This window comes from Mustela lutreola, chromosome 7, assembly GCF_030435805.1.
Source record: "Mustela lutreola isolate mMusLut2 chromosome 7, mMusLut2.pri, whole genome shotgun sequence".
Classification (NCBI taxonomy): Eukaryota; Metazoa; Chordata; class Mammalia; order Carnivora; family Mustelidae; genus Mustela; species Mustela lutreola.
The window spans coordinates 69,777,385-69,802,916 of NC_081296.1; the positions used below are offsets into that span (position 1 = coordinate 69,777,385).

General features: G+C 39.8%; 1 protein-coding gene across 1 annotated transcript; it reads left to right on the forward strand.

Moving 5' to 3' along the window:
* Positions 1 to 24: 24 nt before the first annotated feature.
* On the forward strand, positions 25 to 25,170 carry PDIA3 (protein disulfide isomerase family A member 3). Its single transcript, XM_059181382.1, has 13 exons — positions 25 to 350; positions 5,453 to 5,531; positions 7,734 to 7,851; positions 13,154 to 13,261; positions 14,820 to 14,949; positions 19,758 to 19,874; positions 20,185 to 20,310; positions 21,295 to 21,477; positions 22,259 to 22,367; positions 22,958 to 23,086; positions 23,599 to 23,678; positions 24,639 to 24,696; positions 24,901 to 25,170. The coding sequence occupies exons 1-13, from the start codon at positions 184 to 186 to the stop codon at positions 25,012 to 25,014; spliced, it is 1,518 nt and encodes a 505-aa protein (XP_059037365.1). The 5' UTR covers positions 25 to 183; the 3' UTR covers positions 25,015 to 25,170.
* Positions 25,171 to 25,532: the final 362 nt, after the last annotated feature.

Sequence of the window (25,532 nt, forward strand, 5' to 3'; positions counted from 1 at the left end):
TCACAGCCAATCGGCGGCTGCCACACTGCGGCCGGAGCCCGGCTGGGGGGTTGGGACCTCCGGCTGCAGGTCCGCCTGGGCCAGACGCGCGAGCGCAGGCACAGGGTCCGTGGTCGCGGCCGGCCTTCGCAGTCCCCGCCGAGCCCCGACCCTCCCGGCCGCCCCTAACCTCACCTCGTAGCCATGCGCCCCTGCTGCCGAGCGCTGTTCCCCGGCGTGGCGCTGCTTTTCGCCGCGGCCGGTCTCGCTTCTGCCTCCGACGTGCTGGAACTCACTGACGACAACTTCGAGAGTCGCATCTCCGACACGGGCTCTGCGGGCCTCATGCTCGTCGAGTTCTTCGCCCCTTGGTGAGGCCACTCAGCCGGGGCGAGGGAGGGAGGGCGGGAGGCCCGGGCCGGGGGCGAAGGCGCGGGAACCGTTGGGCCTGCGCAGCGCCAGCGCCCTCCACCATTTCAGCAGGCCCGGCTGCAGCCGGCAGATTTCCCACCCCCGGGGAGCCGAGCTGCCTCGCCGAGAGCGGACAAGTCGGGACTGCCTGGGAACGAGATCCGGGAAGAAAACCCCAAGGCCCTGCTCTCGCAGGGCCACATCTTTACCTCGTTGCTTTTGCGGCACTTCCTATTTGCAAAGGGTTTAACCACCCCCTACCCGGCTTAGATTGGTATCTTTTTCCTGGCTGAGTCAGTGTTAATGCTCTCCATCTTCCGAACGGTGTCTTTACAGTTTCTGGCTGAGTCAATGTTTAATACTCTCCATCCTGCAAACGAGGCGTCCCAAGGCCTTATATCAGAAGCGAATGTTTCGCCAGATGCAGAGGCCCTGGGCCCCCAGAGTACTTCCTTTCTATTTGCCCCACGCCCCGCAGCCATTGGTTTCTAGCCAAGGTCACTCAGTGGCTGCAGAATGGTAGTAAGTGCTTTCTTGAGGCCGACAATTATTTTGTCCCATCGCATGGTGCACACTTTCTCCATTAAGCTGATCACATTTCAGCACCAACAGAATCCCTTCAGAAAGAGTGGGTGAAAACCGTAATGCCGTCAGAAATCTGTCTCAAGTGTCGGTTTTAATTAGGATTTCTGAAAAATGTCCAGAAAGATTCCAGTGAGAAAGTAACCATTATGGGGAGAAATAGTTAGCTTCATTATAGCTTAAATGCTATAATCGCTGAACAGGTGTGTGAATTCTTTAGGATACAGCTAACTCAAAAAGTTGGGGGTGGGGGCGTGAGAGCAAATAGGATTTCTGACTCAGTAGACCTGATTTTTTTTTTTTTTTTTTTAAAAGCCCCTAATCTTTACCACAGAGAGCCGTGATTATTTTCAGGCCTGGGATGGCTCAATGTATTCGTGCTGATTACAGTACTTAATTTTTTAACTCTTGGTGCAATACCTTTAATGAAAAACGGTTTGAATTTAAAAGTATCAGTAAAAGTTGGTGTATAACTTTTACTTGCTTCTAACTCTGTCTTCACTCAGCAAGGGTTCAGCAGATTTGCTGGGGGTAATACTAGAAGTCTGGTGATGAAGACCACCTGAACCGGAAAGATGTGTTAGGAGCAAGAGATTTTGTTTTCAGCTTGTGATGGATTTTACCAGCAGGGCATTCCTGTGGGCAGCTGGTAGTATTGATTACACATCATAGGTGGTCTTTCGTTATGTATCTTCAGAAGTCACATTCCATCTTAGAAGCAACTTCCCAATCATATAACCTCACTGTTAACTTTGAAGGGGTGTAACTGTACTTAGAGTGTCTGGATGGGGTTGTATCAAAACTGGGTGGTGCTTTTGTGACTATAGGGGTCAACATAAAGTCAGTCCCTGGAGACTAATGGGCTAGACTATTAGTTTGAAGCAGTCCCCCCCCCCCCATTAAAGGTATTCTTTCCTGCTTTAAATTGTTGCATGTGCTTCCCTAAAAACTGCATATCCCATCATGCACTGAACTCCCCCCAAAATTGGGTGGATCCCTGCTGTGGTGTCTGCTTTTAATTGGTCTAGAAGGTAAGGTAATCCTCCACAATGCCAGCAAGCTGGATGGGTTTTCTGAGTGACTAATTTGGAATCAAGGAAGTCTCCTGTTAATAATGTCCTGATTTCTTTACATTTAACTATTTTTATTAATACTAAAGCTAGAAATGTTTTCTGACTGCTGTAATCCTTTGTACAGAACTAGCTCACAAGTTAGAGGAACAGTTAAAGAATCCCATTGAAAGTAAAATTGTCCTATTTTAAGCAAGTTTTTTATCTCATTTATTTTGGTATTTTTTGCACTTTTGGTTTACAGTGAAAGTGAAAGATTTTTTTGCATTTGACTTTGTAAACTTATATTTCCATTATGGAGTTAATCATCTGTGTAATTTGTAAGAATGGGAGTATATGAATTTCTCTGGGGAAATAAATAGTACTACTTAAATGCGATAGTATCTGAAAATTTATTGATCAACATTAAGTTTTAAGTCCTCAACATCTACCTATGTTGTAGATTTGTGATCTACCCTCTAGGACAGTAGTATTAAATGATATTTGATATACAATGATATACAATGTTTCTGGAGTACATATTGAAAAACACTGTGGATAGTATAAAATGAAATACTTCTTTTTATACATGATGATTCCCTTTCTTGGAATTTCTATGTATCCTTCCACCCCAAATTGATCTTTTCAATAAGATTTAGCTCCTTGGACAACTAACTGATTGCTTCCACCTCTCAGTTGGGGCCTAATATTGTCTGTCACTCCTTCTAGACTGGTGTTTCTATAAAGAAAGGACTGTATCAGTTTTTCTGTCAGAGACATTTGTCACATGAAGTAATGATTGTTGGGATTCAGTATTACTGCTAGGTGCCATCCCTGAAGGTGATGGAATTGTTTATTTTAATACTATCTAGGACTGGGTAAAAGAAGTAGTGGTAAATCTTCATACTCCACCTGAGTTCCATTCCTGGTGAATTTGAAGAAGGCTCTCTCCTCTGGTCTCTCAGGAACTCGTTAAACAGCTTATTCCTTTGGGCATTTGATGCAGCAAATGCATCCATAAGGTCATCAAATGCCTAGGACAGTGGTTTTCAGATCCAGCCTTGATACTTGCACACATATGTCCCCTTATACCGCTGGTTCTCTCCGTGGGTATTTTTTATATGCATCTGGGTTGACACCCACTGGTCCAGTCTAATTATTTTATACTATTTTATTCTCTTTAAATGTTTTGAGGTGGTTGAGGTGAAACTATTCTTAAATCTGTTGCCTCAGGCTTCTTGAAAATTATATATTCAACAGAAATCTCTCTCTTTCTTTTTTATTCTCATTGCTGTCACTCTGGTCCAAGCTTTCATTATCTGCCATGTGAAATATATTATCTTCTAGGTGGCTGTTATTTTTATCTCTATTTTCCCCCTTCCAGTTATATATATTGCTGACTGATGTAGTCTTAATACACATAACACATTATCTTTTTTTTTTTTTTTTTTTTTTTTTTTTTTTTAAAGATTTATTTATTTATTTATTTGACACAGAGAGATTACAAGTAGGCAGAGAGGCAGGCAGAGAGAGAGAGGAGGAAGCAGGCTCCCTGCCGAGCAGAGAGCCCGATGCGGGACTCGATCCCAGGACCCTGAGATCATGACCTGAGCCGAAGGCAGCGGCCCAACCCACTGAGCCACCCAGGCGCCCCACACATTATCTTTTAATAACAACAAACAGAGCCTTCCACAGTTCTCCGAGTATCATTTTCACTAGTAATTTTACCTTTGTGCGACTATTCCCCTTTATCTAAAATACGCCAGGATGGGTCCAGGCTGAAGCCTTAAATTTTTAAAGGCCCAGATCCAATTTTAACATTTTTTAACCTTTTTATTTTTAATCTTTGAGCCCTTATGTTCTCCACAGCCTGAAATTCTCAGATAAATTGGTTATTTTATTAAATCATTTAGGATCTGTGTTTTGTTGGAATACAAGTACATGAGTTTTTACTTTATTTTGCAATATAAAGGAATACAGAGGATGTAATGAATAATACCATATTCCACATACATGTAAGATGCCATGGATTGTGAGGGGAATCCTTATTTCATGTCTCACAAAGAAGGAAGTCCGACCATTGAAACTATGACATGATTGCAGGGCACATGCCAATTTTAGATATGGTAAAATGTGCATCCATGAAATACAGTATAGGGAATACCATTTATTCACCACTTGGTCTAAAAATTAAAGCCAGTACAGTTGAAGCCTATTACATTCCTTCCCCATTCCTTCAGTTAAGCTTTCTAATGATTATTTTTGAATAGAACTCCTAAAGACCCTGAAAATATAAGCTCTTATATAGTCCTTTGTTTTAAACAAGTTTTAGGGGCAAAATGTTTCCAAGTTATTTGTCCATCACTTAATAAAATAAATTTTGAGACTACTGGCTATGAAATTAAGTTTGTTCTATGTTTCTTTCTGTTTTTGCTATCTGGGAAGGTCACAGAACTACTTTACCTTCTCAAAGTAGTCCCTCTGCAACCCCATGGGTTTTAAAGAGATGACATAGCTGGTGCTAATTATACTTTGATAAGGAGGAGTGTCTCCCCATCCCCCCATTGCATATACAGTGTGCCTATGGGACTCTTAGTACTTCCCAGGCCAGGAGCAGGTATTTCTTTCTGATGACCCTCTGGGAAAATACTCTGACAATGTTTTATCCCCATCAGTTCTTACAACCAGAAGAACTGTGTAGCTGTAAAAGTAAGGCTTGCTGTCTTAAATACATCATTCTAATGCTGTGTTGAAACTCAGTTGGGAAGAAAAAAAGACTCCAATAGCTGCTAAATTATCTGTAGCAGATGAGTGCCTTTTGGGCCTCATTCTGCTGCCGTCTCAAACCAGGTTTTTAGACAAAGAGATTCCTAATGAAGGAGTGGAGAAAAAGTACCTGATAGTGATTTTTAAAGAGTTAATATCATACTTGGAACCTTATAAGGTTTCAGTCACTGTATTTTTAAGAATCATAGTGCTGGTTTCCTAAGGAAAAAAATGTGCTTTCTTTTGGGAAATACTGCCAGAAATGGGATTGCTGCTATCTTGCCCTCATTTTATCCTCATTAATTGGTCCAGAAGGCTTGACCCCTTTCTCTCTTTAATGTGGGGTTTAATTCTGACTATAGCATTCAAGGCTCATTTATACTTTTAATTGAGAAAGTATTTAATTGAGCAGTTTGCCTGCTCCGAGCTAAGCTAGTCCTGTAAAGTCAACTTCAGGTTAGGGATAGTACTTTTGCCCATGAGAGCTCTGGTTACTTTATCAGTAATGGCTGTTGTTCAGGTGATGTTTTTGCTTTTGGAAGCAGTTAACTAGTTCAAAAGTAACATTATAGTTTGAGGTTCATCCTAGAGAAACACAGTTAACAATCTTGAAAGATTAAAATGAGAATTTGGCCCTTTTTTTTTTTCTTAATGTATTTATATAGGTGTGGACACTGCAAGAGGCTTGCCCCTGAGTATGAAGCAGCAGCAACCAGATTAAAAGGAATAGTCCCATTAGCAAAGGTGAGTCTAGGCAGATTCTTCATTAAAGAAAATGGGGTATTTTCTGTATGATCTCACAGATGAACACATGCAAAGGGGGAAAAGGAAAGAAAGGAGAGAGGGAAACAAGTCATAAGCGACTTTCGAGGGTAGAGAACAAACTGAGGATCGATGGAGGGAGGTGGGTGCGGGATGGGCCAGATGGGGGATGGGCATTAAGGAGGGCACTTGTGAGGAGCACTGGGTGTTGTATGTAAGTGATGAATCCTTGACTTCTTCCGAAACCAATTTTTTTTTTTTAAGATTTTATATATTTATTTGTCAGAGATCACAAGTAGGCAGAATGGCAGGCAGAGAGAGAGAGAGGAGGAAACAGGCTCCCTGCCGAGCAGAGAGCCTGATGTGGGACTCGATTCCAGGACCCTGAGATTATGACCTGAGCTGAAGGCAGAGGCTTAACCCACTGAGCCACCCAGGTGCCCCCGAAACCAATTTTTTAAAAAGATTTTATTTTAGAGAGCATGTGCCTGAGTTGGAGGAGGGGCAGAGGGAGAAGGAGAGAATCTCAAGCAGACTTCACTAAGCACTAAGCTGGGAGCCTGACGCAAGCCTGGATACCAAGCTGGATCTCCCAACCCTGAGGATCATGACTTGAGCAAAGATCAGGAGTTGGACACCTTAACCGAGCCACCTAGGCACACCTCCAGTAACCAATATTGTACTGTATGTTAACTAACTAAATTTAAAAGGAGGGGGTATAAATAGTAGTTTGTGAAGTTTACATTCATTTTTCTCTACTCTTATGGTACATGAAGAGAATACTAGTTTCTGAGCAAATATACAATTGATGGTTTCTAAAGATTAAAAGTAGTGAAACTAAGGGAATTACTGGAATAAGAAAGAGGTAAAATATATGGTAAAAAGGAATTAAGGGCAAATATGGAAAGTATAGTCATCAAGGTCAGAGGAAAATTATTGAAGAAGTGAGTTCCCTAAACTACCTTAACGATATTCATAGTGATAGGAATAGGAAATGACAGGTTGTTTTAAGTACGTAACTGGTCAACTATAATAAACTTGGTATTTGCTTTTACAATAGTAGTAATGCTTCTAGAATTCTGCCATTATTCTATAATAATTACTATTATTACTACAGTATAAAAGCTCGCATCTTGGAGCACCTGGGTGGCTCATTTGGTTAGGTGTCAGGCTCTTGATTTTGGCTTAGGGTCATGAGATTGTGCCCCACTTCGGGCTCTGTGCTGAGTGTGGAGCCTGCTTGAGATACTCTCCCTCTTGTGCTGCCCCTCCCCTCGCCCATGTGCTTGTGCCCTTCCTTTCTGTCTCTCTCAAATAGATAAATCTTTAAAAAAAAAAAAGCTCACATCTTGGTCAGCCTCAGATAAATAGTTCATACATTTATAGGACTGTTTTTGGAAACTGCTTTTAATCCTGATGTTTCTATGGTGGATTACCTTGGGGGGAAAAAAGTTCAGTCCTGATTTAATTCCTGCCTTGTGTGGCTATAGCCTGTGTTACTATGGACACATTACTTCTCTACACCTCAACTGATGTTAAAGCATTGGGACCATACCTCCAAATCAGTGAAGAGGAAATGAAATAACATATGCAGGGTACGTGTAGTAGCACTGCCGACTTTAGAGTAAGTGGATAAATAGATAGGAATTGTTTTCCATATTGTTTTTCTTCTTCCTGACAGGTGTCTCTAGATCTACCTAGTTAGAGTTTAGCCCATAGTCAGACTGTCTCAGGGAGCGTATTCAAGTGCTGGTACTTTGCTAATAACTCTAGATGATTTGCCAAATCAAATTATACTCAATCCCACCTAAAGGATATGTATCTCCATCCATCCCCTTTATAGTAATCATTATCAGAGGGAAAAAGGTACTGTTAGTTATTTAAGTGATTTATTCTTCACATATTCTAAGGCAGAAAGAAGGTGGAAACTACTGTTTTAAATAATAGAGACTTTGAGGGAAGAATTTAAATAGTCATTTATGCATTTCGTAGGAGGTCCAGCAATGGTGATTGTGATATAACTAGCCCAACACCAGTCAGCCTTTAAAATATATGTTCTATGGTATGTGTGCAAAGAATTTCTTGATCCTGTTATGATTTGAGCAGTCTTAATATTTTGGGAATATAGGAGGAACCTGCAACAAGCATCTGGATAACAGATGGTTCGTGTATTTTAATCTTTAGGTTGACTGTACTGCCAACACAAACACCTGTAATAAGTATGGAGTCAGTGGATATCCAACCCTGAAGATATTTAGAGATGGTGAAGAAGCTGGTGCTTATGATGGGCCCAGGACTGCCGGTAAGGATCCTGGATTACATTTTGGAAACTGAATTTGTTAAGTACTCTGTTTTTGTAATGGGAACATGACATTTTTCTATACAACATACTTGTAATCATAAAAATTTCTCATCTAACGGGTGCCTAGGTAGCCCAGTCAGTTGGGCATCTGCCTTTGGCTCAGGTCATGATCCCAGAGTCCTGGGATCCAGCTCCACATTAGGCTCTCTGCTCATTGGAACATCTGCTTCTCCCTCTCCCTCTGCCTGCCTCTCCCCCTGCTTGTGCTCTCTTTGTCTCACTCTGTCAGATAAATAAAATCTTTAAAATCCTCATCTAAGAGGTCAATTTGGTATCTAACAAAAGACTTCTTTAAAACAGAGTATATAAATAATGTAGAAAATATTTGAACTTGAGTTATAAAGTCTACTGGCATTTTTTCATTTGACGTATTTACTGAGTACTTACTCTGTGACAGATATTCTAGATATACTAGGTGCTCTGTATTTCTTGATAAAACGGACAAGGTTCCTACTCTTCATGTGCTTACATTCTGGGAAATGAAGAGAAAACAACAATCAAGTTTAAAAGTATATATAGGTAACTACTTTATATCCCAAAACACATACACAACAGAAAATAACAAGTGTCTAGAAGGATGCAGAGAAATTAGAACCATTTGCACTATTGGTGTAAATGTAAAATGGTATTGCTGCTGTGGAAAACAGTATGGAAGTTCCTGAAAGTGAAAACAAACAAACAAACAAACAAACAAAAAATTGCTGGATGATCTAGCAATCCTCCTTCTGGGTATATACCCCAAAGAATTAAGAGCAGGGTCTCGAAGATAAATTTGTATGCCCATGTTTATTACAGCTGCATTATTTACAATAGCTAAAGGTAGAAGCAACCCAAGTGTCTGTCAGTGGATGACTGGCCATATAAAATGCACATATTATTAATTATATATAAACATATATATACAGATACAGTGGAATATTCACTCTCAAAAAGGAGGTTCCGACATGTGGTACAACATGGATGAACCTTGAAGACATTATGCTAAACCAGTCACAAAAAAATAACATGACACTGATATGAGGTTCCTAGTGTAATAAAATGCACAGAGACAGAAAGTACAATGGTGATTCCCTGGGCCTACGGGGTAGAGAAAATGGACAGTTTTTTAATGTGTAGAGTTTCAGTTTTGTGAGATGAAAACAGTCCTGGAGAATGGCTGTGCAACGGTGTGAATGTACTTAAAGCCACAGTACTGTATACTTAAAAATAGGATAATAAATGTTATGTATATGTTATCACAGTATAAAAGTATTTAATTTGGGGGTGGGATCGAGCCCCACATCGGCCTCTCTGCTCAGCAGGGAGCCTGCTTCCTCCTCTCTCTCTCTGCCTGCCTCTCTGCCTACTGTGATCTCTCTCTGTCTGTCAAATAAATAAATAAAATCTTTTAAATAAGAAAAAGTATTTAATTTGAATATGCAAGATATATTTAGTTAGTTGATAAGAGCATTAAAGAAGAGAAATAAAACCGTATGTTGTGCTAGTGACTGGGTTTGGGAGTACCACATCATCAGTGTTATCAGGGCTGTCTATAACCTTTGAGCTGAGACCTGAATAATGGGAATGAGCTAGCCTTGAGAAGATCTGGGCTAGAGCCTTCCACACAGAGGGAAAAGCTCTAAGGTGTACAAAAAGGCCTTAAGTTATAACTGAGCTGATGAGTACAAGGGACAGAAAGACCATGTGGTGGCAGTATAACTAGCATGGGTGCTAGATGAAGCTTTTTATTTATTTATTTATCTATCTATCTATTTATTTATTTTTAGATTTTTTTTTTTTAATTTATGTGGAGTGGAGGGAGATAGCTGAAGCTATTTATTTATTTATTTATTTTCAGATTTTTTAGATTTATGTGGAGTGGAGGAAGATAGCATAACCAGGGGAGCAGCAGAGGGAGAAGCAGGCTCCCCATTGAGCAGGAAGTCTAATGTGGGGCTCGAGCTCAGGATGCTGGGGTCATGAGCTGAGCTGAAGGCAGATGTTCATTTGTTGGTTTGTTTTAAGATTTTACTTAGGCATTTGCTAGAGACTGTGAGCAAGGGTTGGGCGGAGAGGCAGAGAGGGAAGAGGACTCCCATGATAAGCAGGGAGCCCGATGGGAGGCTCCATCCCAGGACCCCAGGATCATGCCCTGAGCTTAACTGACTGAGCCACCCAGGCTGGATCCTCTAGGGCCTATAATTGATGAGAAAAAATATTTTAGACAGTTTTGCTTTGAGTCTTTCAAGTAATGACGTACATTTTATTTACCTTTTCATGATGGAAAGCTAAGAGAAAAGTTCAGTTGGGTATTTTCGGGAGATGGAATTTTTTTTAGTCTATGTGATTGTTACATACAAGCTCTGCATAACTTGGCTACTACCTAACTCTTGTATGGGCTTAGGATTGTTTCACCTTTGGACCTTTGTCCTTGTTGTATTCCCAGCCTGAAATGTTTTTCCCCTTTGTTTGCTTGGCTCGTTCCTTTTTGTCATTTGGATCATGGCTTGAATTTTACCTCCCAGAGGCTTTCACATGCCACCAGACCTTATCTTATCACATCATTTTCTTAATTCTCTACATAGAGCTGCTTATTAGTTGATTTTTAAATTATTTATTTGGGGATTTTTTTTTTTTTAATTGTTTGGAGATTTACTTAAAATGTAAGCTCTAAGAAAGCAGAGACCTTGTTTACTTTATTTAGTACACCGTCTCCAGCACCCAGACTCTTCACATGTAGTAGATACTCAGTAACTCTTTGTCGAATGCATGAAAAAATACTTTGACTCCATTGAGGTCATTTAGCCAACACTTAAAATTTGATATGTATAAGCACAGAAAGAAAAAAAATTTTTTTTCCTAACCGAGAAAGTTAATATTAATGAAGAGCCCCATGTTATTCAGATTTTATTTGTTCGATTTAGGATGGAATTAGCAGTTAGAATTACTCAAATGTTTTTCTGAACTTGAGCATGTCTTAACTAAATTATAGGTGAACCCAGTGAGACTGCTACTGGTCAGATAATGTCACTTGGCCTGTAACATAGGTTTCTTAAATTTAAGAATTTCTTAGTATCTGACAAGGAGGCCAGATGTTTGGCTACTTAGAACGCATAATTTTGTTCACGTAATTCTCTGCGAACTATGCTGTTTGCCCTCCTGCTCAAATTGGTTGCTCTGTACTCCCTTTAAACCTCCCACAGGATTTTAAATGTTTAGGGAGAAAAGTAACACTTTTTCATCATAGCCACAAATTAAAGTTCTCTGTAATTTGTATCATGACATAGTAATAATCCCCTTAGAGACTAAACAAATCATATTCAATTTCAATTAACCTGTTAATGCATCCCCTCCTATGTGAGGAATTGAGGAAAATATTTGAAAGGGAAAAAAGGGGGCGCCTGGGTGGCTCAGTAGTTTGGGCTGCTGCCTTCGGCTCGGGTCATGATCTCAGGGTCCTGGGATCGAGCCCCGCATCGGGCTCCCTGCTCCGCAGGAAGCCTGCTTCCCTCTCTCTCTCTCTCTCTCTGCCTGCCTCTCTGCCTACTTGTGATCTCTGTCTGTCAAATAAATAAATAAAATCTTTAAAAAAAAAAAAAAAAAAAAAAAAAGATTTGAAAGGGAAAAAAGTCCATGACTGGAGAGAGAAGGAAGAAACATGAGAAAAAATGCAGAATAGGCTAATCATGTTGAAAGAGTTAAATAGTACTCTGTTTCAGCCAGTAACAAATCAGTAGAATACTTAGATGAGAAAGGGGGTGCAAGAGGTAGAATATTATGGAGTAGGAGCATTGCCTTTGTCTGGCGTGTGGGCATTTTGAGCCTATAAATAGTTTTAGTGGACCCCAGAAGTAGCTTAATGGTCTGTCAACTAGGCTTAAGGGGTAAGATGATTTTTTGTGTTTTCTAAATTGTTTTACTTATCTAGCCCATTTCACCTCAGTAGGAAAATGTGATGTAGGTGGATCCTATACATGGCATAATTTGACCTATATATAGTTAAACCGTTGTACTAGCTAGCCAACTCTGTGCAATTTCTGCCTTTAAAATGTAAGGCTACAAGTGACTCTGTGCTACTTGAGAATACAGGATTTGTTTGCTTAATTTATTGGTAAAGTGGATGTTTCTCAGACTTAACGTACTAATAAGTATTATTCTAGAGCTAGGTATATATCACTGAGCAAAAGAGACAAAAATCCTTAAGCCTTTTGATTTTACTTTGTCGTGGGAATAGATAGATGAAAATAATGAGGACAGAGAATTAAAGTGCTATAGAGAAAAGTAAAGCCGGGGAAGGGAATTCAGGAGCATTGGAGGTGAGTAAGTTTTAGTTTACAGTACGATGGTAGGGAGAACTTTCGTTGAGAAGATGGCATTTGAGTAAAGACTTTAAGGAGGGCTCCCTGCTCAGCCAGGAGTCTACTTCTCCCTCTCTCTCTGCCCCTCCTCCCACTTGTGTGCATTCTCTCTCTTCTCTCTCAAATAATAGAAATGTTTAAAATTAAAAAACAAAACAAAACTGAAAAAACTAAAGGAGGTGAGGAAGGGAGCCAGGAGGATATCTGGGGAAAGAGTGTTCTAGGCAGAGAGAATAACATGAAAAGAGGAATTATTAATTTGTACTGTTATAAACACTTTAATAGATCCCTGGTAGGGGTATAAATAAGTATTCTCTTTGGAGAGGTAGTTTGACGATTATAAATGCATGTATTCTTCAAGCCAGTGAATCTACTTCTAGGAATTTACCCTACAGATCTACTCAATCATGTGCAAAATGACATTAGTACAAGGTTGTTTATTGCAGAACTATAACAGCAAGAAATTAGAAACAAATGTCCATCATATGTGTCTGGTTGAATAAATTATGGTACATCCATACAGTGAAACACTATGCAGGTGTAAAAAATGCTGGGGTGTAGCTCTTCATGTACACTGGCGTAAATTATCTCCAAACTATATTAAATGACAAAAAATACAGAATAGCATAGGTGTATGCTGCCATTTGGAGAGAAGAGAAAGAAAATAAAAATGTAATTGCTTGTTTATGCATGGTGTGTCTGTTTTAAAGATTATATTTTTAAATACTCTCCACACCCAACATGGGGCTCCAACTTAGAACCCTGAGATCAAGAGTCACATGCTCCACTGACTGAGCTAGCCAGATGCCTCCCTTTCAAATCTTTGCGTTTTGAATTATGTGAATGATTGCCTTCTCAAAATTTAGAAATTTTTGTTGCTATGATCTTTCATCTTATCTTTTAAGATGGAATTGTCAGCCACCTGAAGAAGCAGGCGGGACCAGCTTCAGTTCCTCTCAGGACTGAGGAAGAATTTGAGAAGTTCATTAGTGAGAAAGATGCTTCTGTGGTGGGTAAGTAGCAAATATTTGATTATACAACAGTCATCAATTTGGTTTCAGAAACCTTCTGTATCTGAGTAAATAACAAAGTTAAACCAGTTTAGGAAACCTTGGGGGCAGTTGAAAAGACAACTCAGATTTAGGTCATCATTACTATAATGGGAAAAAAAATTGGTTTTATTGGAGTGGCTTTGTGTTCTTACAAATAAAGATGTGATTCTAGTTAAAGACCCAAAATAGAAATATCTTCAGCTTTTTCTATCACATCTCAAACTCAGAGATTTAAGATTGAAAGTAAGGTTTTAGGATAGGAGGATACTAGTAAATAATAAATAAACCTCTGTGTCTGCTGTTTTCACAGTAGTAGGGGATTTGGGTCTTGAGATCGAATTGGTAGGATTTGTGTACTTTGCTTTCTTGGGTGTTACGGTATCTCATTTTATCCTTAAAATAACTTGCACTTAAATACATTCAACATCTTGAGTGTTCTTTCTTTTGTTTTAAATGTAATGTATAGGGGCGCCTGGGTGGCCTCTGTCAGGTCATGATCCCATGGTCCTGGGATCGAGCACCAATATCGGGTTTTCTGCTCAGTGGGGAGCCTACTTCCTCCTCTCTTTCTGCCTGCTTCTCTGCCTACTTGTGATCTCTGTCAAATAAATAAAATCTTTTTTTTTTTAAATGTCTATTTGACTTAAAAACTAAATTTAAACTTAAAATCTGTGTTTTTGCTTCTCTTAATCTCATAATTATAATAAAACTGACTTTCTAGCAGTAGAAGATGGTTTGTAATGTAAATTTGACTAAAAGCTACGTCTCATCGTCTGGATTTTACTGATTCTGTATATTTTCAATATGTATTGTGTATATTTTCAGACATTTAATAAACACTTAGGTTTCAGTCACTTTTCTAGACTCGAAGTTCTGACAAGTCAAAAAATACAGTGAAGTAATTGATGATTTATTTTAACATACTGTCTTATTTGATCTTTCTGACACCTAAAATAGTCCCTGAAACTCTTAAGAAGTTAAGCAGTTTGCCCAAATCTTTTTAATTGTGAAAAACTGGAAAAGCTGTAAACTCTAACAAATCCTCTCCCTTGGCTCCCTGGGACAAATTTTATTTTTTAAGGGTAGAGGGAAAATTCTCATCCAAAGTATTTTGTCGGATATTCTAGGTAGTCACAGCAAAGCAGACCCAGTCCTGTTGCTGGTCTCACTTTGCTTACCTGTGAATAGAGTGAAGGCTTTGAAAATAGAAGAATTTTATGGGATGCCCAGGTGGCTCAGTTGGTTAAACATCTGCCTTCGGCTCTGGTCATGACCCCAGGATCCTGGGATTGAGTCCTACATCTGGCTCCTTGCTTGGTGGGGAGTCTGCTTTTCCCTCTGCTTGCCACTCCCCCTGTTTGTGTTCTTTCTCTGACAAATAGATTTTTAAAAATCTTAAAAAAAAAAAAAATTTAGTATATGTGCTGCTGAAGTAAGCACAAAAAATAGAAGAATTTTGAAGTTTGATCATGTTTCAGCACTTTATGTTTCTTCCTTGTGTTTGACTTTTTTTTTAAAGGTTTTTTCAACGATTTATTCAGTGAAGCTCACTCTGAATTTCTAAAAGCAGCCAGCAACTTGAGGGATAACTACCGATTTGCACACACCAATGTGGAATCTCTGGTGAACAAATACGATGATGATGGAGAGTAAGTGACTCCCTTGTAAATTTCTGGACCAAGTACTAATTGTATGAACTGGTGATTTTTATGCCTGTTTCTTCAAAAGATTTATTATAAGTGCTAGGAACTGTTGCTGCCTTTGAGATACATCTAGTAGGGGGAGACAGTGAATATATTTAAAAATGTAAGTGTTAAGTGAGCATTATAGGTGTTATAATAGAAATGTATGCAGGGTGTGCTGGAAGAACAGGGAGTGATTTTTTTTTTTTCCTTTGGGGTGGGGAGTGGCATCAGAAGAAACTTCATAGAGGAGGTGATTCTTGAGGTATGTCTTGAAAGATAAGTTTTTCCAGGCAGGTTATGGCAGTTGAGGTAAAAATTATTCCAGGGGTGCCTGGGTGGCTCAGTGGGTTAAGCCTCTGCCTTCAGCTCAGGTCATGATCTCAGGGTCCTGGGATCGAGTCCCACATTGGGCTCTCTGCTCAGCAGGAATCTGCTTCCCCCTCTCTCTCTGCCTGCCTATTTGTGATCTCTCTCTCTCTTTCTGACAAATAAATAAATAAGTAAATCTCTTTAAAAAAAAAAAATTATTCCAGGGGCGCCTGGGTGGCTCAGTGGGTTAAAGCCTCTGCCTTCAGCTCAGGTCATGATCCCAGGGTCCTGGGATTGAGCCTTACATCGGGCTCTCTCTGCTCAATGGGGAGCCTGCTTTCCCCTCTCTCTCTCTGCCTGCCTCTTTGCCTACTTGTGATCTATCTCTGTCAAATCAATAAATAAAATCCTAAAAATAAATTAAAAATTAAAAAAGAATTATTCAAGATAAGGGCACCTGGGTGGCTCAGTGGGTTAAGCATCTGGCATCTCAGCTCAGATCTTGATATCAGGGTCATGAGTTCAATCCTCAAAACCATTATTCCTGGAATGCCTCGGTGACTCAGTTGGTTACATGTCTGTCTTGAGCTCAGGTCATGATCCTGGGGTCCTGGAATCGAGTCTTGTATTGGGCTCCTTGCTCAGCAGGGAGCCTGCTTCTCCTCTGCCTGCCACTCTCCCTGCTTGAGCTCACTCACTCTCTCTGACAAATAAATAAAATCCTTTTAAAAAAAAAAAAAAAAGAAGAAGAAGGGAGGTCTGGGTGGCTCAGTTGTTAAGTGTCTGCCTTCGGCTCAGGTCACAATCCCAGAGTCCTGGGATCGAGCTCCGCATCAGGCTCCTTGCTCAGCAGGAAGCCTGCTTCTCCCTCTCCTAATCCGCCTGCTTGTGTTCCTTCTCTCACTGTGTGTCTCTCTGTCTAATAAATAAAATCTTAAAAGAAAAGAAAACATTATTCCAGGTAGAGCAGCAGAAGTGAAGGCCTGAAGATATGCAATGGCTTAGGAATGTTGAGCTCTGTAGTACTACTGAGTATTGTTTATAAATGTGGTGGTAGGGAAAGGTAAGCAGAGACCAAATTACAGAAGCTTTTAAGTGCATACAAAAGAATTTTTATTTTCTCTTTTAGTCATTTGAGAGTCATTGTTTGAGTGGGAGAGTAATGTGATTTTTGTGTTTCAGAAGAAAAGTTCTTGGTACCCATGTGATGATAGTTTGAAAGGGGAGGAATGACAAGGCAGTAAGAGTCCAAACCAGAAACTAAATGAAGGCAGCATTAGGGACATGAAGAAGGAGAGAGTATAAAAAAATGTAAAGAATAGAATTTGGTCTCTAGCCATGTGTAAAAAGAGGAAGCTCTAGAATGAATCTAGGTCTCTGTAACTTGGGTGACTGGGCTAACAACAGTCATCATTAAGCTGGGAGAAAGATGAAAAGAAACAAATTCGAAGGGATTGATGATGAGTTCATTTTGGCCTAATGAATGAAAGTTTGTGAGATGTCCCGATGGTGAAGACCCAATAGGCAACTGGATAAATGAGGTTAGAGTTCAGGGAAAGTTCTAAACTAGAGATAAACATTTAAAGAATTGTTGAAACCATGAGACTAGATGAGATTACTCAGGGTAAGCATATAAAGAAGAAAAGTGTGCCAAGGGCTAGTGTTACTGGTTTATATGTGCCATTTACTATTGACTCATTTGATTCTCTTAACTAGTGACACAGATCTGTTACTATTTTATAGAGGAGAAAGCACTCAAAGAGGTTAAGTAATTTGCCTATCTTCACAGCTGGTAAGTGGCAGAACGAGGATTTGAAACTAGAAAGTCCCAGATGCAAAGTTGTAGGTCTGTCTTTTAAGACACACCAGGTCTGTAAACGGATGTGGAGCCACCTGTGGCTCATTAAGCACATTGCCTATCGGTCTGTTACCTTAGATATGTTGTTCATTGTGGCTGCCTTTAAAGTGGCCTATCAGCTTCTGATTAGAAGTCTTATTGAGAGGGCGCCTGGGTGGCTCAGTGGGTTAAGCCGCTGCCTTCGGCTCAGGTCATGATCTCAGGGTCCTGGGATCGAGTCCCGCATCGGGCTCTCTGCTCAGCAGGGAGCCTGCTTCCTCCTCTCTCTCTCTCTGCCTGTGTCTCTGCCTACTTGTGATCTCTCTCTGTCAAATAAATAAATAAAATCTTAAAAAAAAAAAAAAAAAAAAAAAAAGAAGTCTTATTGAGGGACGCCTGGGTGGCTCAGTTGGTTGGACGACTGCCTTCGGCTCAGGTCATGATCCTGGAGTCCCGGGATCGAGTCCCGCATCGGACTCCCAGCTCCATGGGGAGTCTGCTTCTCTCTCTGACCTTCTCCTCATTCATGCTCTCTCTCAAGTAAATAAAGAAAATCTTAAAAAAAACAAAAAAGAAGTCTTATTGAGAAGACCTTACATGAAGGGTGTCTTAAAGTCATCATGTATAACATCATTAAAGGTTATATGAAACTGCTGGATTTCTATTTTTTGAGAATAACTGCTCTGAAGTTGGTAACTACACTAAAAAAAAAAACCCTGCAGTATTAGCCCTGGTCACATTTTTGCTTGCCCAGTGTGTTTGTATTAGGTTCCCTTTGCTATGTAGTTCCCTTTGTTCTTTTAAAGTGCCTGTGGTTTTGGGTTTTTTTTTTTTTCCAATTTTTTTAGGAGGGGGTGGGGGAGAGAGGAAAGGGAGAGAAAGAATTTTCAGCAGACTCCCTGGTGAGTGCAGAGCTGAATGTGGGGCTTGATTTCACGACCCTGAGATCATTACCTGAGGCAAAATTGAGTCAGACATGTAAGCCACCCAGATATCCCTAAAGTGCCTGTGTTTTAATTGACATAAATTTAGTGGTTAATAATGGATGAGTGAGAGAGTGATATAAGGACTTAAAGGGCTGAAGCTTAGAGAAGAACCGGGTGATAAAATTGTGTGGGTGGGGGGTACCTGGGTAGCTCAATTGATTGTCTGACTCTTGATTTCAACTCAGGTCATGATCCTCAGGGTCATGAGATCAAGCCCTCCGTCTGGTTCCATGGAACCTGGTTAAGATTCTCTGTCTTCTTCTCCCTCTGCCCCTCCTGCTGGTGCTCTGCCTCTAAATAAATAAATAAATTGTATGTGGCTGTGTGTTCAGTGTGGGGAGGAGGAATGAATGAAGGAAAACCTAGAGGTGAGATGCTAGTAGTTAGAATAGTGGTATTTTCTGAGAAAACTGGCACTTGATATAAACCCGTGAGTCAGAACCAAATTGGGGTTCAGTTTTAGCTGAACAAGTCTAGAAATTAAGGAATTTGCTTTAAGTATTCAGTGGAGTGAGGAGAGCTTGGCTTAGGTAGAGGGGCAAAATAGTACCAGCAAGAGAAAAATAGGTAAAGTCGGTTTGTTGGGATAAGAGAAGTGTAGAACAAAGGAATTTCTAATGAACTCAAACTAAACATTATCTATAATTATATACCTCCCTATGGAATTTTATAGCTGGAAGAAATCTTTTAAGATATTTTCTCTGCTGAAGTAATTCTTCTACTATGTGGGAGAGTTGGATTTTCAAGGGGCATGCCAGGCAAGGTACCTTCCAATAAGAGTAAGCTCTACTTTATTGTACATCCTGGGTTTTGGGGGTAAGTTGGGTTCTGTTATTATTTTTAAAAGTTTGGAAAGTAGGGGCACCTGGGTGGCTCAGTGGGTTAAAGCCTCTGCCTTCGGCTCAGGTTATGATCCCCAGGGTCCTGGGATCAAGCTCCGCATTGTGCTCTCTGCTCACCGGTGAGCCTGCTTCCTCCTCTGTCTCTGCCTGCCTCTCTGCCCACTTGCGATGTCTATCAAATAAATAAATAAAATCTTTAAAAAAAAAAAAAAAAGTTTGGAAAGTAATCATCTACTCTAACCTCCTTAAATCCCCTTTTGTACTGAAGAAAAAGCTAAAGCCTGAGAGGATTCAATTGATACCTAGCACAAGGTCTTTAAAATTAATGGTGTTACAATTAGAATCAAGGTCTCCTGGGTGCCTGGGTGGCTCAGTTGGTTAAGCGACTGCCTTCAGCTCAGGTTATGACCCTGGAGTCCCGGGATCTAGTCCTGCATCAGGATCCCTGCTCAGCAGGGTATCTGCTTCTCCCCCTGACCCTCTCTCCTCTCATGCTCTCCCTCTCTCTCATTCTGTCAAATAAATAAATAAATAAATCTTTAAAAAAAGAATCAAGGTCTCCTAACTTTCCAGTGTAAGGTTTATTAAACCTTCATATCCAATTATTGCACCTGAGATTAAGATGATGTAGCACCTTGGCTTTGATGACATTGTGTTGCCAAGTCTGTGTTCCCAGAAAAGAGTCCTTGTATGCTTAAATCATGACAGTAAAAGTGGCAGCAAGAGTAGTCTGAGATTTAAATAAAAGATGGAAGATCATTCTGCTGCTACCTACCTACTAGTAACTTTTTTTTTTAGGGGTATCACTTTGTTTCGTCCTTCACATTTAACCAACAAGTTTGAAGACAAGACTGTGGCATATATAGAACAGAAAATGACTAGTGGCAAGATTAAAAAATTTATCCAAGAAAACATGTGAGTACCTTTTTATATCTTGTTTGGGATTTCTTGGCTTCATTATAGTTTTCTTACCTCAGTTATTAAGCAGACCTATGTTTTGGATTAAATAGCCTTATTCAAAGGATTGAACAATAATAGTTGAAGTTTATATTAAGGCAGTAATGTGTGGACCCTAGGACTCTAGGACTCCCTAGAAGGTATATTGCTCAGTACTTATCCTTTATGTTGAAAGTTTCTTTACTTTGTTAAGTGCTGTCAGTTACTATGTGATAGTTCCATAACATAGTGAAACCTACCAGATTTGATAATGGATTATTTATTTCAGTTTTGGGATCTGCCCTCACATGACAGAAGACAATAAAGATTTGATACAGGGCAAGGACTTACTTGTGGCTTACTATGATGTGGACTATGAAAAGAATGCTAAAGGCTCCAACTACTGGAGGAACAGGTAATAAGGATCATTTTTCTCCTTAGTAAATAGGTTTACCCAGTGTGTAAACAGTTTCTTCTAATTATCCTGTTACAGTGTATGATGTGAGGGCCAATAGGAATGGGAACAGTTGACTCCCAAAAATCATTTGAAGGGGCACCTGGGTGGTTCAGTGGGTTAAAGCCTCTGCCTTTGGCTCAAGTCATGATCTCAGGGTCATGGGATTGAGCCCTGCATCAGGCTCTCTGCTCAGCCTCGAGCCTCCTCTACCACTCCCCCTCTCTCCACGCCTGCCTGTCTGCCTACTTTTGATCTGTCTGTCAAATAAATAAATAAAATCTTTTTTAAAAAGAAACAAAATTGAAGCTGTAAGGACAAGTAACAAACTATTTGCAAAATCTCTTGGACATATCTCCATAGGATAGGTGTTCCTTTGCTTTGTGACATAGCTGGTTCCTAACTTCCCAGTAAAAGATGGAAATGTGATCTAGACTCTAGATATTAAATATTCAAATATTAAGTGATTTAAAATATTACTAACTTTCATCAATTGATAATATCAAATATCAATTACTATAATGTCTAATATTTTAATGCTAATTAAACTATTTAACTTAATAACATATTAGTTTATTAATATTAAATAATAATATTTAAAATATTGTGCCTATTTGCCCACTGAAACTTTTAGTGCATTGCATCCTTCTAAATTTTCTTTTCTGATCAGTCATTATGCCTATAATATTTTAGTTATATAAATTAGCAAGCTTCAGTGGGAATGGACTATTTGATTGGTACCACCAGTTTGGCAGTGACGTTCTATAAGACATTGGAGTGGACCACAATTCTGTGTCGGTGCCCAAGAATATAGTTCAGACTGATTCCAGAGGGCAGCATGGACTGTAAAATTTAGTCTTTGCTTTCTAGTATCTTGCTTCTTGATTTTAGAAGTGCTTTACCACTGGGGTATAAATCTTGGTATAAATATCTTGTTTCCCACAGAGTGATGATGGTAGCAAAGAAATTTCTAGATGCTGGAAACAAACTCAGCTTTGCTGTAGCTAGCCGCAAAACCTTTAGCCACGAACTTTCTGATTTTGGCTTGGAAAGCACTGCTGGAGAGATTCCTGTTGTTGCTATCAGAACTGCAAAAGGAGAGAAGTTTGTCATGCAAGAGGAGTTCTCGTGAGTTATAAGTTAATGTGGGTTTGGGATTTGATTCTGCAAAGACACTTAAAACCTTTTATACTACTAAGGATTTATAAAGAACATTAGAATGTGAGGATAGGTCTTCTAGCTAAGACCTACGATTGTCATTTTTCTCAGTTAATTATAGGTATTTAAGGATAACAATCCTCAATAAATTCTGAAAACTAACAAAAGGACAGCAGCTTGGGATACTTAGGTCATTTCTACCCTGCCGTTAGAAATAGTAGTTAGAGAGCATTGGACAGTCTGAGACTGATGTAATTTCAGACCAGTGCAGCCCCCTTCCATCCCTGTAGAATGTCTTTTCTTCTTGGAATACTACCCTGGCCTAAAGTAAACTCAGGGAATGGAAAGGTCTTAAAAACCCTAGAAAAGTATGACTTTTCACCTTCTGAGACATTGGGAGACCAAAACCAGAGAAAATCTTCCTTGTGAACAAATCAGTAAAACAGAATATTATAAATGCACGGTATTCTCTAGAGCAACAAAGACCTGGTTCTTTTGCAGAAGTAAATTTCCAGAAGACCAGTGTTTCCTTCTCTGACCTTCCTAATCCACAAAGTACACACTAGAAATATAAGGAGGTGGTTTTTGTTCAGTCAGTAGATCTGCATATTGAGAGATAAGCTCCTGTTTTTAGCTTCCAGTTTCTAACATTGAAATTGAAGCTAGAATATGTAGAAATAATTCTAAGAAATTACTTTTCATCCTCTCCGTAGAAGATTAAGAAGGCCGACCCTTGTCTTTCTAATTGCAGGCGTGATGGCAAGGCTCTTGAAAGATTCCTGCAGGATTACTTTGATGGCAACTTGAAGAGATACCTGAAGTCTGAGCCCATCCCAGAGAGCAATGATGGGCCAGTAAAGGTGAGGTGTTCATAGCCTCATCAAGGCTCTAAGCAGCAGCCTGTCCTCACTTCCCCCTGTATGCTTAGTTTTATTGAGATAGAATAGACTCTCCTCATTTCCCCTCTTCCAAAAAATGCTGGGTTTAAGTGAGACCTTGTTGGTCATCATGTTTTTTATTTTGTTTGTCCTCCCCTCCCTGTATCATAAAATAAGCATTGGCAGAGTTCACAATGTTCAGAAGGAGCAAAAGTATAAAATCTTAGAATTTTGGAAGGTATTTATATTAGAACTAAGTTACTCTTCGGGATAGAGCCAGCTAACCTCAAGGAATAGTTTCAGAATTGTTGCTTTGAGATTAGGGAAGGGTGGGTAGTGCTTACTTCCTGTGGCTTCCTGAACAAAGTTTGACAGGTGACAAACACGGGAATGAGTTAGAAAATGACCAGAACATCCTTAATGTAATCTGTAAACATGATTTGGGTTTCAATGACATATATTCAGTGACAGTACATCAAGTTTGAGAGGGTTTGGGTCCAGAAACAAATATAGCATGTGAATTTTATTCTTCACCTTGCCTTACCAACTAGAGAATCTTTGGTGTATTCCAGGTAGTGGTAGCGGAGAATTTTGATGAAATAGTGAATGATGAAAATAAAGATGTACTGATTGAATTTTATGCTCCTTGGTGTGGTCACTGTAAGAATCTGGAGCCTAAGTATAAAGAACTGGGAGAGAAGGTAAGTCTGAACCATATTCTGAAGATAAAATTTGAGTTAGGAAGTTGACACACATATTCAGCTTTGGCCAAATTGGTTATCCTAATGAACTCATTACCTAAGTACTGTTAGATTTCTTTTCAACTGTCTGCTATTTACTTTCTCCTGACTGCCCCCTAGTGTCTCTAGCCTGTACGGTGCTTCAGACACTTGTTCGGATCTTCCACTCCAAACACTCAAACTAGATTATAGTTAAAGGTATTCAGGCTTCTGAATTTTGGTGATTTATTTGAATCCATTATTTAGGCCAGGTAATATTGAAGGTAGATGTAAATAGAGTCTTAATTTGGAGAAACCGAGAGAGAGAAAGGACACTGTAGAAAGCTAGATATAGTGTACAAGCCTCATTATTCCTACCTGAGCAGAACTTATTCGGGTGTTTAAAAATGAGGTTATTTTAAGCTCTGATTTGGCTAAGGGTCCCTCAGTCACCAAAAAATGAAAGTTTAAAGATCTAACCTTTTTATTAACAGCTCAGAAAAGACCCAAATATTATCATAGCCAAGATGGATGCCACAGCCAATGATGTGCCTTCTCCATATGAAGTCAGAGGGTAAGTAGATTAAATGCTAATAAAATTGTCTAGGCAATTGACAGGGAAAAAATAAGCTTATAAACTATTTATTGGGCATAGTTTATGGAGTGGATTCTTCATTGCAGTTGAGCACAGAACTGCTGATGCCTTCTTGGCTTGGGAGTTGTACTGCATGGGCCCACATGACTGCCACAGATTTTGTGAGCTCTCCTATTACTGAGTTTTGATAGGATGTAACCTAGCCACTGATGGAGAATAGTATCTAGTCAGAAATTGAAATTGGGGCACCAGGGTGGCTTAGTTGGTTGAGCATCCAACCCTTGATTTCAGCTCAGGTCATGATCTCAGGGTTGTGAGATTGAGTCCTGCACAGGGCTCTGTGCTCAGCATTTGCTCCCCTGCCCCTTCCCTCATGCTGTCATGCTGTCATGCTCTCTCTGCTCTCAAATAAATAAATCTTTAAAAAGGAGAGAGAGAAATCATGAGAGGTTCCTGGGTGGCTCATTTGCTTAAGTGGCCACCTCTTTATTTCAGTTCAGGTCATGATCTCAGGGTTGTGAGATCAAGCCCTAGGTCAGCTCTGCTCTGGACATGGAAGCTGCTTAATATTCTTCTCTCCTTCTCCATCCCTGCTTGCACACATGCTCTCTCCAAAAAAAAAAGAAGGGGGGGGGGGCGCCTGGGTGACTCAGTCAGTTAAGTATTTGCCTTCGGCTTAGGTCATGATCCTAGGGTTCAGGGATCCAGCCCTGCATCCTGCTTCATGGGGAGCCTGCTTCTCCCTCTGACTATCCTTGCTGCTCCCCCTGCTTTTGCTCTCTCTCTGTGTCAGATAAATAAAATCTTCCAAAAAAAGAAAGAAAGAACAGAAATAGAAATCATGAGAAGTTATTCCTAGAAACAGTTTTTGGGGAAGTATATGTTGGAGTTATTCAAGCACCTGAATGAGTTAACACTTTTTTTTTTTTTTAAACCCAGTTTTCCTACCATCTACTTCTCTCCAGCCAACAAGAAGCTAAATCCAAAGAAATATGAAGTAAGTGGGTTGCCTTTTCTCCCCACAAATACACACATACACATACATATCCAGTTGAGTTTTATTTAACTGGAAACATTCAATTTCATGGTCAATATATGTGGTTGCTAATGTGCTTTTATAAAGTCAAAAGTCTTCCTATTGGGGAAAAAATCCAAAGTTCTTTAAAAGGTTAAATTTTCAGAGTGATCTTTCTGTTTTCAGGGTGGCCGTGAATTAAGTGATTTTATTAGCTATCTACAACGAGAGGCAACAAATCCCCCTGTAATTCAAGAAGAAAAAACTAAGAAGAAGAAGAAGGCACAGGAGGATCTCTAAAGCAGCAGCCAAAAATGCCACTTTGTAAAAGGACTCTTCCACCAGAGATGGGAAGACTGTTGGGGAGGACTGGGACCCATATGGGATTATTACTCTCAGGGCAGAGAGGACAGAATGGATATAATCTGAATCCCGTTAAATTTTCTCTAAACTGTTTCTTAGCTGCACTGTTTATGGAAATACCAGGACCAGTTGATGTTTGTGGTTTTGGGAAAAATTATTTGTGTTGGGGGGGAATGTTATGGGGGTGGGGGATTGAGTTGGGGGGTTATTTTCTAATTTTTTTTGTACATTTGGAGCAGTGACAATAAAGAGCCCCCTTTAAACCGTCTTTTTTCCAAGAGATGGGGAAACCAAGGTTTTCTAAATCAGCACTGTCCAGTAGAACTTTCTGCAATGTTAGGAAAATTCTATAATCTTCATTGCCTAATACATGTAGCTACTGGGCATTTGAAATATGGCTAAGAACACATAGTAATTTTCATTGATTATAATAGTCACACAGCTAATAGCTACCA

Excerpts from the sequence above, each read along its gene's own strand:
- PDIA3 (XM_059181382.1), top strand. The coding sequence starts at position 184 with ATGCGCCCCTGCTGCCGAGCGCTGTTCCCCGGCGTGGCGCTGCTTTTC. Across the intron at positions 21,478-22,258 it reads GTCATGCAAGAGGAGTTCTC|GCGTGATGGCAAGGCTCTTG; the intron begins GTGAGTTATAAG and ends TTCTAATTGCAG. Across the intron at positions 23,087-23,598 it reads ATAAAGAACTGGGAGAGAAG|CTCAGAAAAGACCCAAATAT; the intron begins GTAAGTCTGAAC and ends TTTTATTAACAG.